We start from the raw sequence: 15703 nt of genomic DNA, 5'->3' as shown, positions 1-15703 counted from the left end.
GTTCATGTAAGAACTTGTTCATGTTTTAAAATCAGAATTGATTTTAAAATTTTACTACTTATTTTTAAAGCTCTCAGTGGATTAGCTCCACAATATATTACTGATCTGCTGAGTCTATATTCTACCCCCAAATCACTTATGTCATCCTCACAACAACTCCTCTCAGTCCCCCACTCACGCCTCAAAACCAGAGGCGACCAGGCTTTTTCCGTTGCTGCCCTCAGGCTCTGGAGTAGTCTCCCATTCCCACATTAAATCCTGTCCTACCACTGACAATTTTTTTTATCAAATTTAAAGACTCACCTTTTTTCTCTTGCTTTTAGCTAAGTCTGAGGTTGCCCCAAGGTTTTTGTCAAGTTCACTCTTAATTTATTTTTAACATCCTTTTACTGCATTCTTATCTGTTCTTGGTTTTAATGAGCTTTTCTGAATTTCTGATTTTACTACTTTGATTTTGATTTTATCATTTTCAATTATGTCTTGCCTGATTTTCATCTCATCATTTTGTTTGTTTTACGTATTTTTCATTTTCATCTTGCCTTTTATGTATTATTCCTTTCGCTCATCTGTTTTATCTCAGTTTTAACTTGGTTATCTAGTTTTGTTTTTCTATCTGGTATTTTTCTTACGTGTTTTCTCTTTGTCCTCCTTTTACCCTTACTCCCTATTCCTCTTATCTATGTATACTTGTATTGATAATCATTGATAATCCTTGGAAAGCACTTTGGGTCAACTCCTATTGTTTTTAGATGTGCTATCTAAATAAAAGTGACTTGACTTGACATTATGGATGTCTCATAATGGACAGTTATTAGAAGAATTTGTTTTATTGGAAGAACACAAATTTTAATGAACCCCAGAGACAACATCAATAATGATGACGCTTCACTGTAACTACCTACTTCTGTCATGCAACTTGTAGCATAGCTAGCATAGCTACATTTCTCTGAAGGATAGCTTTCACATAACTGAGGTATGTTTTTCTAAAGTAACTGGTAGCTTAGCTTGCAACATTTTTGAATTATGTTGCCCAAGACTGGGAAGCTCATATACACAGTGATGATGGGACTGTTTAATTTGTTGGAAGAGGAAAATGAGTATTGTTTATGATATTAAATACAGCAAGGTAAGTGGATTTTGCTGTGATATATTGTGATTACACACACAGCTGAAATGTTAAGTGAGTAGCAGGAAGCAATACCTACATATTTTATGAAAGTATTTTTTCATGGGAAGACACAGTACCAAAATCTTGTTATGGTCGCCAAACATGACTGGTTACACTGAGAGAGTTATGTAGAGTTTAATTTGCATTTCAAGCCCTGTCCATGCATATCTTTAGGGTTAAGCAGTGTCCTGATCCACATTGGCTTCTCTTAGCCCAAGGTTATCATAAAAACTCTGTTACATTTTAAGAGAGCTCTTAGTTTAGCCCCAAAGAAGGTACTAACCATTTTCTAAATTACACTATTTCACATTAAATATAAATTATTATAAATGTGTAAATAAACATGCTAACTTTGTGATACACTCATGAAAACTCATGAAAACTGAAACAAATCCAAAGTACTCAGCATCATCATGTGCATGATAACGTTAATAGTTCTATACTTACTGTTCCATTTAAGGAGTATTAACATTTTGATTTCGCCTTTGTATTTATAAGCTCTTAATCTTTCACTAAAGTGGTAAATTTTAGATTTTATTTTAAGACAAACAAACAAACAAGCAAGCAAACCAAAAACACTCTCAGATTTGCAAAGGTAAACGTTTTATTTAGGTGTTGAATTAAACTGACATCATGAGTTTTTCACTGGTTTAAAAGCATGAGTCAGTGATACGCCTCATACTCATGAACCTCATGTTGCTGTATCCCATATCTCTGAAGTTCCTGTACTCTCCAGGCCTGAAGTACCACATCCTGCCTCTGTAGTGGGGCTGCTCATACATGAGCCAGTGACCGTCCATCACGTGGCAGGACATGCACTCAGACATACGATAACGTTCCATGATGGAGTCACAGTCGTCCATCAGTTCATACATCTGACCTCCGAAGTTCTCCCTTTCGTAGATCCTCATCCTGAAGGGTCCTCTGTGCTGTAGAACGAATAATTTCTCTATTTATTGAAGGTAGTTAACAACCTGTGCACCATTTCAAAGTTACATTCTGGGTATATTATCCATTGTGCACACAAATTTGAGTCTTAATTAAATGTGATCTAGGAATAAGAAATAGTTCAAAATATTGCTCATACCATAGGGATCATACGGCAGGACCTGATGGGGCTGCTCCATCCAAACATATTCATGTAGTCAGCATACTCTCCCCTCCTCATGAAGTACTGGTTTCCCATATAGTTTGGATGGTCATAAACCATGAAGCAGCCGCTCTCCACCCTGCAGGAATGGCAGCGGCTCAGGTAGGAGGACATATCAGGACAGTCGCTCATACACTCATATGAGCGGCCCTGAAAGTTCCTGTCCTCGTAAAAGATGATCTGGAAATAAAATTAATTTTCATTATAAAAATGTTCACTTTCAGAGCTCAGAGCTGTCATCACTGGTCTGAATAACCACACCCAGAAAGTTCCTATCATTATAGAAGATAATCTTGAAAGAAATTAGATGTATTATTAATAGAACAACTGCATGCTAATCTACAGCGATATCAGTTCATAGATTAGAATTTTAACAACAGCATATATATATTACAGGAGAATAGATTTTTATTTTTATGATCAGCTAGAAAATTTTTGTACAGAATTTGTTTGATTGTTTATTTCTTTGGTAAATTTTTGTTCACAATTAGTGCATGAATACCACTTTGGATTACTTACCCTACCCATGGTTACACTGTCAGCGGTTGTTCCTCAGAACTGTGCTGTTCCAACTGCGCTCCGCTCACACTTTGTTATATCACTTACTTTTATACCCGGCCATCCCAATGAATATGTGGCTCCTATTGTGTTTAAACTCCTGACACAGCAACAGTAAATAGAGGCTCACTATGCAATGTGGATTATAAATGGTTATTTGTTACTGTACACGGTTCAATTGTAGATGTGTCCATACTGTTCGCCGTTTGTACTGTCTGAAAAGAAGTTTCTGTAAATGCATACAAAATAATTTTGGTTCAATGTATAGCATCAAAAGAGCATCTTTTCTTCTTTGAACATCTTCCATTCTTTGGGCTGGGGCACTTGTAAGGATCAAAGTGAATTGAATAAATAGTACAGAAAAGTATTTACAAGTTTTTGATGTTATCATCCCAACCTCTAAACAAGCAAGAAAGAAATGTTTTAGTATTTTCATAGTGACTACTACATAAAAACCTCCAGTTGACTATTCTGCTGGAATTATATGTGATCTAAATTTGTAAATCACTCTGAAAAAGACAATAAATATTACAGGTCCTGAATTTTTTTAAAGAGAGTCTACAAAAATAATATTTTATAACGTATTGCCCAAATAGTGTACAAAATAATCACACTAATTATTTTCATAAGTTTTTTGTGTGTATTTCATGTTTTATTTTCAGAAGCATAACATTTTCAAATTTCTGTAATGTTTAGCAAAGCCAGAACGCTTTTTGGTTGGTTGTCCTAAACAGAGGCCTCCTCCTCACAGCTTTCTTAATTAGCTTGATGATGTTTAATGATAGCATTGTACATTTTTTGTCCTTCTGATGCAGATCAATTTTGTTGATTTCTACCTCTTGAACATTTCTTTTTGCATATTTAGGGATCAGTATGGGAAGAACATGCCACTAGTCAGCCTAAATTCAGAAATATCAGGTCAAAATGCATAGTGGGTGTGCAATATATGGAGTTACGGATGTTGTCAACAGCAAGAGATCTTGTGATTGATAGATTATTGGAGCATAGTGTTGATTGATTTATCATTCACACTTTGCTGTGCTTGTTTCTATATAATATAGTTTTTAGTTTAGTACAGTATTTTGAAATTCTAACTGGACTCTTTATGTTCATGTAGTCTGTTTTTTTTATTCGTTTTGTTAAAGCAGCAGATTCAGTTCTGAGTAACAGGGATATGCAGAGTCCATTCTAGATCATTTTTTTTTTAATTTGAAACATGTATACCCAAACAGGAGAAGACTTTTTTGAAGGTGGACATGTTTGTGACCAGTGCAGAGAGGAAAGGCATAATGGTGATGAAGTTGTAACGAATTTCAAAGGGGTAAGGAATGTTAGTGATAAGCATTTGATATGGGCCTGACTACAGGACAGCAGACAATGGCTTTCTAAAGAGCGAGAAAACCCAGGACTTTGCTTCTTAACTGGAATCCATTTAGTGAATGTAATAAGACCAACTGAATATCAGTAGGTCACTGAGTCAGCAAGGATGTTATAATCTTAAAGACACTTGAGTGTTAGGGATGAAACGGTTTCACCATAACCACGGTAAAAGTCCCGACGGTTAGTATAACCGTTTCAAATTTTGATCAGCGTTAAAACCGTGGATGATTACTGCGGTGATCAACTCACGTATACTGTCCAGCATCAAACAAAGTTACCAACAGTCTCCCAGATGCAGGCGCACCGTGCAACGTGGGTTTGTTGTGTGTCAGTGAAAATATGACAGAAGGCAGTGATAGTGGACCGGAGCACAAACTTTCACCAGTGTCTTGGCAACCATACATCATCGTTTCTGAAACTCTCCATTTTCCCTGTCCACATTACAATGTGAACCCAGTGCCTTTATTAACCTCAGAGAGCGTTTTTGAAACGTTTTCGGTGGCGGAAAACACTGTTTAGACTATGTCCAGCAGATTGTCCTTTGCGTTTTTAAAAACTTTCACATCCATACGACAACGTTTTGAGAACTAGTGTACACTACAGTATTCTAGTGTGGACGGAAGGGCTAAACGGAGATATAACTGCGTTTTCAAATTTACCCGGGTTAAAACTGATACATACTTCTGCGTAGGCTCTAAACGGAGCCTACGCCGTAGCCTACGGGGGTGGCCTACGCCTTGTGAGTATTTATACTTCTACGTAGTGTGTCTGCGTCGCTCTGTAAGTACATCGCCAAAACGCAGTTTCTATGCCACTGTATTGAGAGAATAATGTTAAATAAAAAGTCAGAGTTCAGTCCTTGCAGAGCAAAATATTTGTAAAACAAGTTTTGCGTTCAAAAGAAGGACTAGTTACTAAACTTATTTTGAGAGTTATTTTGAGAGCTTGTTTGTCCCCCAAATTTGGGGGACAAACAAACGGAGCTCTCAAAATAACGCGCTCTCAGTTCACCATTTTACCGACAATTTACAATGGTGACTGAGACTGAGTGGATCATGTTGGAGTTGGAGCTAATAAATGCTGAACTACAGTTACTTTTACTGAAATTACTGCAACACAGAAAAGACAGAAGAGGAGGAGATGGTATGTATGACCATTGAACTGATTGAGCAGAAGGAGGGTGATGCTACCAAGCGGACCAATCACAGTTGTTGTGGTCTGCTTCGAAGCGTGTCGCAGCGACGCATAGTTACATTTTTTGGGGTCAGGCTACGGCGTAGGGTACGCGGCTACGCAGAGCCTATGCCGCACATACGGCGTAGATTCAATGCAGAAGTATAAATTGGCCTTTAGTGTGGACAGGGAGGATACCATGTGTTGACCTTACATGCTTTCTATTACTAATACTTATTTACTTAGATTATTATAACTTTACGCTTTATTTGCGATGAATAATGCCTCCTTAGCGTCCTCATTCAGAAATTTACGTCTCCCTTACAAGCTCATGTAAGCAACTGGAGCCATGCATGGGAATATCAGACCAGGTAGCTTAACTTTTGCATTTAAAAGCATGTATCTTCACTTCATTTTAGAGTGTTTTTGTAGCCTGAGAAAGTAATGTCATCTATAAAAACCAAGTGGATTACTGCACGTTAATTCATCTCAACAGACAGAATAGATGTAGGCTAGCCTATCACCCTCTTTTGATGTGGGTATTTAGCAACAATAGTAATAGGCCTATTATTTTAATGTTAAAGTAAAGTGAACCCTGTATGGACAGAAGAAATTCTGATTTGAAAGTATGGCACCATGGCAAACCGTTTGCTGTTTTTGTTGTGTTATAATTCTCAGATAGTGGCAGGTCAGCTGTTTATAGATTATATCATTATTAAACACAGGAGTCTTGTAGACCAGTGTGGGATCCACATGCTAGCACATTCTATGCCTTCAATAACTAGGAGCATTTTAAGGGTTTGGTGAATCTTTTGAAAATCAAATTTTATACACCATGGGAACATTCTCCACTGTGTGTGACCTCCTTTTTGTCTGTGTGAGTGAGTGACAGCATCCTCCCATGCTATATTCAGAGGCAGTGGTTTAGTAGTTATGTGCTTAAGGTCAAAAGGGGCCAGTGTGGAGCTCTCCTTATAAAATTTCTGAAATAGAAAAGTCCATTGGTGCCAATGTCCATGTGAGTGTTTTGGAGTCCTGGAACAGGACAGCATATTCAATAGCCATAAGCAGTGACGGCTGGTGGTGATATTGGGTGGGTGGGCTAACAAGTGCATTATACCCATCAATAGTTCACACTGCAGCAACAGTAGCATCACATCTGAGATACCAAGTTACAGCAAGGACACTATATACCTTGTTATAGCAACAACACTATAGAGAGGTACCCACAAGACTGGCCTGATGCCAACAAACTCTGTTTCTGTCTTTCTCTCTCTCTCCCTCTCTCTCTCTCTCTCTCTCTCTCTCTCTCTCACACACACACACACACACACATACACACACACACACACACATATAGGCTACATACCATTTGACTACTTGTACACATTAGCACATGCCATTTTTAACAAAAACAAAATATGCAAGAATGATGGAATGAAAAGCTGCATGATAGAACAGAATGCTCTATCATGTAGCCTACAATGCCAGAAAAGGGTATACCTAGGGATGCACTACAAAACGTGTTCCAACTCTAACGTCTGCCAATAGATACTGCAACTGTTTTTATCACAACCGCTTTGCAACACAGGGCCATGACTGAGAGGGACAGCTGGGGTCATCCGTACTGAACACAGGTGAAATTCATGGACCAAGGCAAACAAAGGTGAAAGCATGGACCAAGGCAAACAAAGGTGAAAGCATTTGCCAAGAATGTTTTCATAAATCAAGAACGAAAGTTGGAGGATCGAAGACGATCAAAAACTGTTGTAGTCCCGACAGTAAACAATGCCGTCCCGCGATCCCATGGCGTCCCCTACAACCTGCCGGGCAGTGTGAGGGAAACCAATGAGTCTTCGGGTTCTGGGGGGGGTTTGGTTGCAAAGCTGAAACTTGCAGGAATTCATGGACTAAGCCGTGTCTCCTCCAAAAAGCAAGCATGGGAAACAGAAAAGCAAATTCTTGGCTACACTAATCACTAGCCAGTCCCTCCTTTAAAACCAAGTTACAAAACTTACAGTTTTGTCGTTTGTCCTTTTGTGTTATTTGAACATCGTTTGGACGATGTGTCCCCAGTCTCTTCACTTCCAGTTTTTCCACCAAAGATATCGAAGTAAATAGACAAGAGAGTAAACAATACGCCTTGTTCATGCTAACGCCCACCATTGCCACAATCACTCACTTCTTTCTCCCCACTCTCATACATGTAGGTGCTACACTAGCACCTCACCGTACGTACCGTCTGTGCAACTGCTGTCATTGGTCAAAAGTCAATGGCCTGTGGGCTGAATTAATTTAGCCCATATGATCAGCAAATCAAAGGGGCATGCCATGACACCTGTCACTCACTTAACCCGATGAAGATGAATGGATGCTGATGCTACTGTGTTTGGGCTCTAAAAAATAAACCCATTTAGATATATCCTGCGTTTTTCTTGTGACTATTTGTTGCTGTTGGTTCCGCCAAAATTTAAAACAATCTGTTATAAGTTTTTTTTAACAATAATTTTCTCATCTTTATTGTAAAAGATAGGGGGGGCTTAGCCCTGTAGGCCCATTTATACTAGCCATCCCCGGCCATAAGACAATAAACACTAATGTCATCCAAGTGGCATCACACCCCCTGTGGATAATAGTTTCTGAAATGCTTACGGGTACTGAGGCTAGGGTGTAGCGAACATATCTGTACCAAAATAAGGGTGATGAATGCTTCTCAGTCTCTCTTGTCCTTGTCTAGCAGTATTTGGTGGTTCACACTGGCCTAACTGGGAGTAGGAAAATCTTTTGAATTCCAAGTCCTGTAGAGCATGTTTTCAGGGTGATGGTGAGAGAATTTCACCCCTGGCAGAACAACCCACGGCTCTTATCACACTTTTCCTGCAAGTGATATGGCCTCTGAATTCACTGAGATTACTTTGGAAGCAAGGCGGACACCAAGTGGTTGCTGCCTCTGCGCAGTCCAGATGTTTTGGAGAAACTGCAGTTACCTGGGATACAAGCAAAAATGGCTAGACCTGTCTGAGTGCTATAAGAATGGTCAGACCAGTGTGAGGGAGCTGCCAATGTTCAGGTGTACACAGACCGTTAGTGATACGCCCAAGGGGTGAGAGACCATGCCATCAGCAGATTGCAATAGTGGAGGGTTGTCAGCTTCAAAATCTGCACCAGCGGTTTTTCATGGGAGAGATCTACCTCCCTCTGCAGTGTCCTGAATGCAGCTCTTTAGCATATGCTGTCTGGCTGCAGGCCAGCACTGTATCAGGAACAGCACAGATGGTGCCAAAATGAAATACTGCAGGAGTGGGCAGGATTTTTTGAGCCAAACAGACAGAGCTAAATAGACATTGCCAATCACCAGCAAATCAGTGAAGCTATTTAGTCAGAAAAGGGATATAACACATCATGTCCTTGTGCCAGGTCAGGGGTGGTCCATGAAGGTCAGCCTTTACGTGCAAGTCCAGTGTTCTTAAGAAATTATATGATCAGACATTGTCATGTTGTCATTGTGAGTCAATGTGAAAAGAGAAGGTAACAATCATGCCAGTGTCTTCGCAGGAGCATAGGTGACAGGGGTTAAGTTGAGGAGGCAAATAGGGATACTGGTGGAAAAACCTGAGAGATATAACTTTCCGCTGTGTTTGACAAAACTGGACTAGACCTGTTAAACAGCGTTTAAGGGTCCACTCTTGAGAATTCTGGAGAACGCAACTGTGTAAACCTTTGTTCCTACAAAACATTAGTTCCCAAGCGCAATGGAGGAGAGGGTGATGATCATTGCCATGGCGGGTTGAAAATGTTGAAATTTGACTTAGCATCTTTAGCATATTAGCACTTAGCATCAACACAAAAGTCACACCACACATGTGGCTTTTAATTAGTTTATTTTGTTAGTTTGTTACCAAACAATCGCTCATTTCTTTCCTTCATCAATTGATTTCTAGCTGTGATATATTGTGATTATATGCACAGTTGGAATGCTATGTGTATATTAGCAAGCAGTACCAGAACTTTTAAGAACATATTTTTCATGGTATGACAAACTATCAAGACCATAGGTGCCGATTCCGTGGGAGCTCAGGAGCTCGTGCACCCACGGGAAATGGTGAGCACCCACCAGGAAATTATGCTATGTGCAGTGAATTTTTAACTTTGTGTCTACTCTGGAAACATTACTGTTGTCCAACAGCTCCCCCTCTGTAGCCACTATTCAGTTTTTTCTAAAAACATCATCTTTAATCGACAAGTGAGGCCGTGACAGGTGAGGCCACACGGTCAAAAAGTGACCAATCAAAAGTGCTGCGTTGGCTTTTACTTTGAAATTAAGGCTGTTGCAAAGGTAACTAATATTAGACACATGTTGTCGTTGTCCATTTTAAACATTCTGGAAAAAGGTTTTAATTAAACTTAGTAAGGACAGCAGTAGCACACGTGGCTCTGAAGACACTCATACACACCAGTCAAGGAGGCTGAACCATGTTGCTGTGTTGAACTGTCACAAGAACTACTCCAGAAGTTTAGATGTAGATGATATTGTTGATGAATTCATCAAACTAACTGTATAGGAGTGTTTGAATGATATTTAGGTCGGTTGCATTATTCTGCTCGTTGAAGTGGCAATCAGCGTACTGATTTGCATCAGGTGTGTTGTATGTGTTGATTTATTGTGCTATTTTTCTATTTGGCATTCATTTTACTTGCTTGGTGGAAGAGGGAATTGTTTGTTAATTATTTTATATTTGTACTGATGTGGTTGTTGGTCAGAAGAGTGACATCTCTGGTGGCATCCTGTTTTGTTTGATGTGGGCATGTAAAGCCCTTTGAGACTTTAAATGATATTGGGATTTAAATAAACTTGAACCTGAACTTGAACATCAACATTTGACTGACATAGGCCTATATGGTGATATGTTGGTCTTTGCACAGTTTAAAGCATATATGTTCCAAGCACCCAACGGGAAAAAGTAAAATCGGTGCCTATGATCAAAACCTCATTATGGTCACCAAAGGTGACTTTTGTATCGGCACAGTTACACAGTTTCAGGTGTTTCAAGCCCACACATTGGCTTACATTAAGGATAAGCACTACCACAATTCACACAAGCCTGTCCTTAGCTCAAGGATATCATGAAACTTCTGTTGCATTTTAATTGAATCATTAGCTTAGCCCCAAGGTCAGCAATTTCATGTTGAATGTCAACTGTAAAGAAAATCTCAACAGACATGCTTACTGTCTGATTCACCATCTGAGTCAGCGATTTGAACTTTGGCCTAGATTGTGTTAATTCTTCATGCTTTAAAAAAAAAACATGGAAACTATCCCAGATAGTTAAGTATTATCATATGCATGATGATCTTTGTAGTTCTACACTTGCTGCTGCATAAAAGAGGTCTTAGCATTTTGGCTTCACCTTTGTATTGTTGTGTTTGTAATCTTTCACTAAAGTGGTAAATTTTAGATTTTACTTTAAGATTGGAGAAAAAACAAAGCAAAAATGCTCTCAGATTTGCAAAGGGCGATGTTTTATTTAGATGATGAATTTAGTTGGTATCTTGAGTTTTTCACTGGTTTAAAAGCATGAGTCAGTGATACGCTTCATACTCATGAACCTCATGTTGCTGTATCCCATATCTCTGAAGTTCCTGTACTCTCCAGGCCTGAAGTACCACATCCTGCCTCTGTAGTGGGGCTGCTCATACATGAGCCAGTGACCATCCATCACATGGCAGGACATGCACTCAGACATACGATAACGGTCCATGATGGAGTCACAGTCGTCCATCAGTTCATACATCTGACCTCCGAAGTTCTCCCTTTCGTAGATCCTCATCCTGAAGGGTCCTCTGTGCTGTAGAATAAATAATTTCTCTGTTTCTTGTAAGTTGTTAACAAGCACTGCACCATTTCAAAGTATCTTTTACATTCTGGGCATATTATGCATTGCACATCTAAATGAGTTTCAGTTAACTGTGGTCTAGGAATGAGGAATAGTTCAAAATGTGGTCTATGAATAAGAAATAGTTCAAAATATTGCTCATACCATGGGGATCATACGGCAGGACTTGATGGGGCTGCTCCATCCAAACATATTCATGTAGTCAGCATACTCTCCCCTCCTCATGAAGTACTGGTTTCCCATATAGTTTGGATGGTCATAAACCATAAAGCAGCCGTTCTCCACTCTGCAGGAATGGCAGCGGCTCAGGTAGGAGGACATATCAGGACAGTCGCTCATGCACTCATATGAGCGGCCCTGAAAGTTCCTGTCCTCGTAAAAGATGATCTGGAAATAAAATTAATTTTCATGATAAAAATGTTCACTTTCAGAGCTCAGAGCTGTTATTACTGGTCTGAATAACCACACCCAGAAAGTGCCTATCACTATAGAAGATAATCTTCAAAGAAATTAGATGTATTATTAATAGAACAATTGCATGCTAAACCACAGCATTATCACTTTATAGATTAGAAATTTAACAACAACAGCATTCATTTGCACATACTTCTGTGATCAACTGAATCATATTTGTACAGGGTTGTTTATTTGTTTGTCTGTTTACAGTAAGCAAGTGACAGTCATTTTGGATTACTTACCCTACCCATGGTCACAGTGTTAGTGGTTGCTCCTCAGAACTGTGCTGTTCCAACTGCGCTCCGCTCACACTTTGCTATATCACTTACTTTTATACCCGGCCATCCCAATGAATATGTGGCTCCTATTGTGTTTAAACTCCTGACACAGCAACAATAGAGCCTCATTTGCAATGTGGGCTATAAATGGTTATTTGTTACTGTACACGGTTCAATTGTAGATGTGTCTATATTGTTCACTGTGCTGTCCAAAAAGAAGTTTCTGTAAATGCATACACAATTGTTTCTATTCACAGTATATCATCTAAAGAATATTTTTCCTGGGATTGTGTTATGAATATTTTCATCAGTATGTACTGGGGCACTTGTAAGATCAAAGGGAAATGAATATAAAAAGTATAGAGGTATTATTTAGAGTTTTTGGTGTTATCATATTGACCTCTGTGGAAACATGCAAGAAAGATTTTTTTTCATGATGACTACTACATAAAGACCTTTAGGAGACCATTCTGCTGAAATAATTTGTGATCTAAATTTGCAACTCTAAAAAAAAAACTGTGCAATAAATTTTACAGGTACTTAATTTCTAGATTCTTCATCCTTTGAAAAAACATATTCATCATTATCTAAGAGAGTCAGCTAAAGCAGTACTTTAAAATGTATTACTGAGATAGTGTTAAAAATACTTACACTTATTCTTTTTTACAAGTTTTTGTGTGCTTTACACTCAAAAGCATAACACTTTCAAATTTTCATTCTCTTTCCTGGGTCAGTATGCTTTTTAGCTGATTGTCTTAAACAGAGCCTTCCTCCTCACAACCTTCTTTATCAGCTAGATGAGTTCTAATGGTGGTTTTTGACATTCTGTGTTCCTGTGATGCAATTTTGTTGATATCAAACTCTGTCTCCTTAACATTTCTTTGCATTTAAAGTCACATTGAGGGATCATCCTTCATTTACTCCTCCTGAACTTCAGTTTAACTTCATAACTTTACTGTTTCATATCCTGACTGTAACAGAATAGTATTGGAACAGTATTGAAAATATATAGGCATATATGACTTGAAATCTGAACTGGGAAGAACATGCCACTGGTCAGTCTAAATTCACACCAAAGAAGTTTCAGGTCAAAATACATAGAGATTGTGCAAGAAAGGGACCTATGGAAGTTGTCTTGTGATCAATGAATTATGAAAGCATAGTATTGACTGACTCATTGTTCATACTTGACTGTGCTTGTTTTAGTACAGAACAACTGGCAGATGGCTGTGACCAGAAAACTGGATACACATTGTGCATATGGTCTGGTTTTTACTCTTTTTAATAAAGCAGCTGATGGTCTCTGTGTCTTACTCTGAGTCCATTCCAGGCAAGTGAAAGTCTTCACTTGGGAAATGGGCATAGCCAAACAGGAAAAGAACTTTGTAAAAGTGGACATGTCTGTGACCACCGTAGAGAAGAAAGGTGTGGTGGTAAGGAAATTGTCAAGAAATTGAATGAGATAAGGAATGTTATTGATTAGCATCCAGTGTTGGGCAGCACACACTGGCCCTTTCTGGCAGAATTAGGAGACTGGGATAAAAAATTTTCTCTTACCTGCAACACTAGGAAGTGAATTTACCAGTAGGGCCAAAAGAGCCTGGGTCAGCATGGGCGGGGCCAACGGTGTGGCCGGGGGTGGCATGGGCCACCCCTAGAATCTAAAGGCGTACTCACACTAGGCCCGGTTGCCTTGTGCCATGCCTGAGCACGATTGCCCCCCCTCCCCACTGTCCCGCTGGCCTGCGCTCACATTGCACTTAACGTCCCAGGCCCGAGCACGCTTACGTCGTCACGATGCGACTTTTTGTGCTGAAGAAAAGTGCTCTCGCACAGCATGATGGAGTTCATGATTGTACTTGCTTTGCGGCTTATTTGGAGCCCTTTCGGGCGCGGTGACACCCGGCCCTCTCACATGCCTTACAGATTTATTGATTATGCAATGCAGCAATTTTCAGTTAATCACACTGCACGTATAAGAAGTTTTTATGGAGGCAGCTGACGTTGAGGGAGGCATTTGCAGCTTTACTCGCTGGCTACAATTCATGTTCATCAATAAGGTGAGAACCAGACCCAAATATTCTTGAATGAACTGAAGTGTACTATACAAGTAGTAACAGAAGATGTTTGTTGTTGTAATGATGACAGTAGCACACACACAAGTAGTAGTTTTTAAGTTTGAAATTGTTGTACACAGGCGCAACAGTGGCCTTCAGATGAGTATCTAAGACTGCTCCTAATGTAACAAACTTGTTTTACTATCCCTATTGCATTTTTCTGATAACATCAACTTTATATTTTTGGCTGATGCTGGCAATAAATTTACATTGTTCATAGTATTGCATTTTTTGGTAACACAAACTTTGTATTTTTGGCTGATGCTGGCAATAAACTTTTATTTTCATAGAATTGCATTTTTCTGACAACATGAACTTTATATTTTTGGCTGATGTTAGCAATAAATGTATATTGTTCATTCCAAGAAAAGTGAGGACCTTAACAGACAAAACATCAGCTAATGGCCAAAATTTGTTTTATTCAAAGTAAAATCCTAAAGTACTTCCAACAGTCAGAAGTCAGTACTTTACAGAACACAACCACTGGTAATGCGGTAATATGTAAAAATAAAAATATACGTGTTCATATACATAGTGAAATATATAGGCCACACAAGTTTTAAGGCACTATTGGGAAAGCAATGCTGTGTAAAGTAAAAACAGCAGTTCCTATGCAATGGTAGCAGTACTTATGAAAGCAGTATGCAGTATGTTATGTATATTATGGTAGCATTACTTCTGAAAATAGAATGAAGGGCATTATAAAGAACATTCTTTAAAACATCAAACAAGAATTAACAACCTAATGTTCATACAAACCTATTGAAAATATGTAGGCCACGCAACTATTTATGGTATTGAAATACAACAGTAGGTATAACAGACTCACAATACAGAACAAAAGCAGCATTATCATTACAATAACAATAGCTTAAATTGTACATGCAAACCAATATTAACAATATTAAACAATATTAAATGTATGCAAACGAAGAACTAGGCCTGTACCCTAAAGGTTGTTATAGACCTGTGTAGATTGAAGGGGCTGATCAAGGTAGGCTGGTGGTGTCTCCTCATAGGCAGTGTAGGAGTCGCACAGAGGAGGGGGATGATGTTGTTGTGGATGTGAGGGTGTGTGCAGCTGGAATAAAGGCGCCATGGCATCAAACAGTCTGCTTATCATTTGCTGGAACATCCCGTTTGCTTACTGACGTTCCTCCCCCTGTACCTGTTGCAGACGTTCCTCCGTCTCCGTTTGTGCCCTCGTCCACTTGTCGAGCATCTCCTTCTCTTGCTGGTGACACAGCTGCTCCCCTTGAATGAATTCATCATACTGTTTCTTTTGCCTGTCCATAAAGGCCGCCATTATGTCACTCACGTCTGTCTTCATCTTCTTCCGGTAAGGAGAACAAAGGCATAGGTAAGTAAACTGAAGTGTGTTATGTGTAGCGTTTAATGTGGAAAGTCATGGGACTCTAAGTTAAAAGTAAGAGAAAGGTCGGCCCACTGTGACTGTCTAACATTGCTCAGGAGACTAGTGATGCGCGGATCGGCCCCGATGTCATCCGAATCCGCATGTACGCATACAT

The 15703-nt window shown here is 39.2% G+C and overlaps 2 protein-coding genes across 2 annotated transcripts; both read right to left on the bottom strand.

Annotated features, from left to right (window-relative positions):
* Positions 1–1818: 1818 nt before the first annotated feature.
* On the bottom strand, positions 1819–2846 carry LOC115822097 (gamma-crystallin M3-like). Its single transcript, XM_030785758.1, has 3 exons — positions 2838–2846; positions 2256–2498; positions 1819–2097 (listed from the first exon to the last, which is right to left on the bottom strand). The coding sequence occupies exons 1-3, from the start codon at positions 2844–2846 to the stop codon at positions 1819–1821; spliced, it is 531 nt and encodes a 176-aa protein (XP_030641618.1).
* An 8150-nt stretch (positions 2847–10996) lies between these two features.
* LOC115822089 (gamma-crystallin M3-like) lies at positions 10997–12030 on the bottom strand. The gene is made up of 3 exons (XM_030785748.1): positions 12022–12030; positions 11468–11710; positions 10997–11275 (listed from the first exon to the last, which is right to left on the bottom strand). The coding sequence occupies exons 1-3, from the start codon at positions 12028–12030 to the stop codon at positions 10997–10999; spliced, it is 531 nt and encodes a 176-aa protein (XP_030641608.1).
* Between the last annotated feature and the right edge of the window lie 3673 nt (positions 12031–15703).

This window comes from Chanos chanos, chromosome 10, assembly GCF_902362185.1.
Source record: "Chanos chanos chromosome 10, fChaCha1.1, whole genome shotgun sequence".
NCBI classification, from domain to species: Eukaryota; Metazoa; Chordata; class Actinopteri; order Gonorynchiformes; family Chanidae; genus Chanos; species Chanos chanos.
Note: the sequence above shows the minus strand (reverse complement) of the source record. Positions and strands in the feature narration are given on the sequence as shown.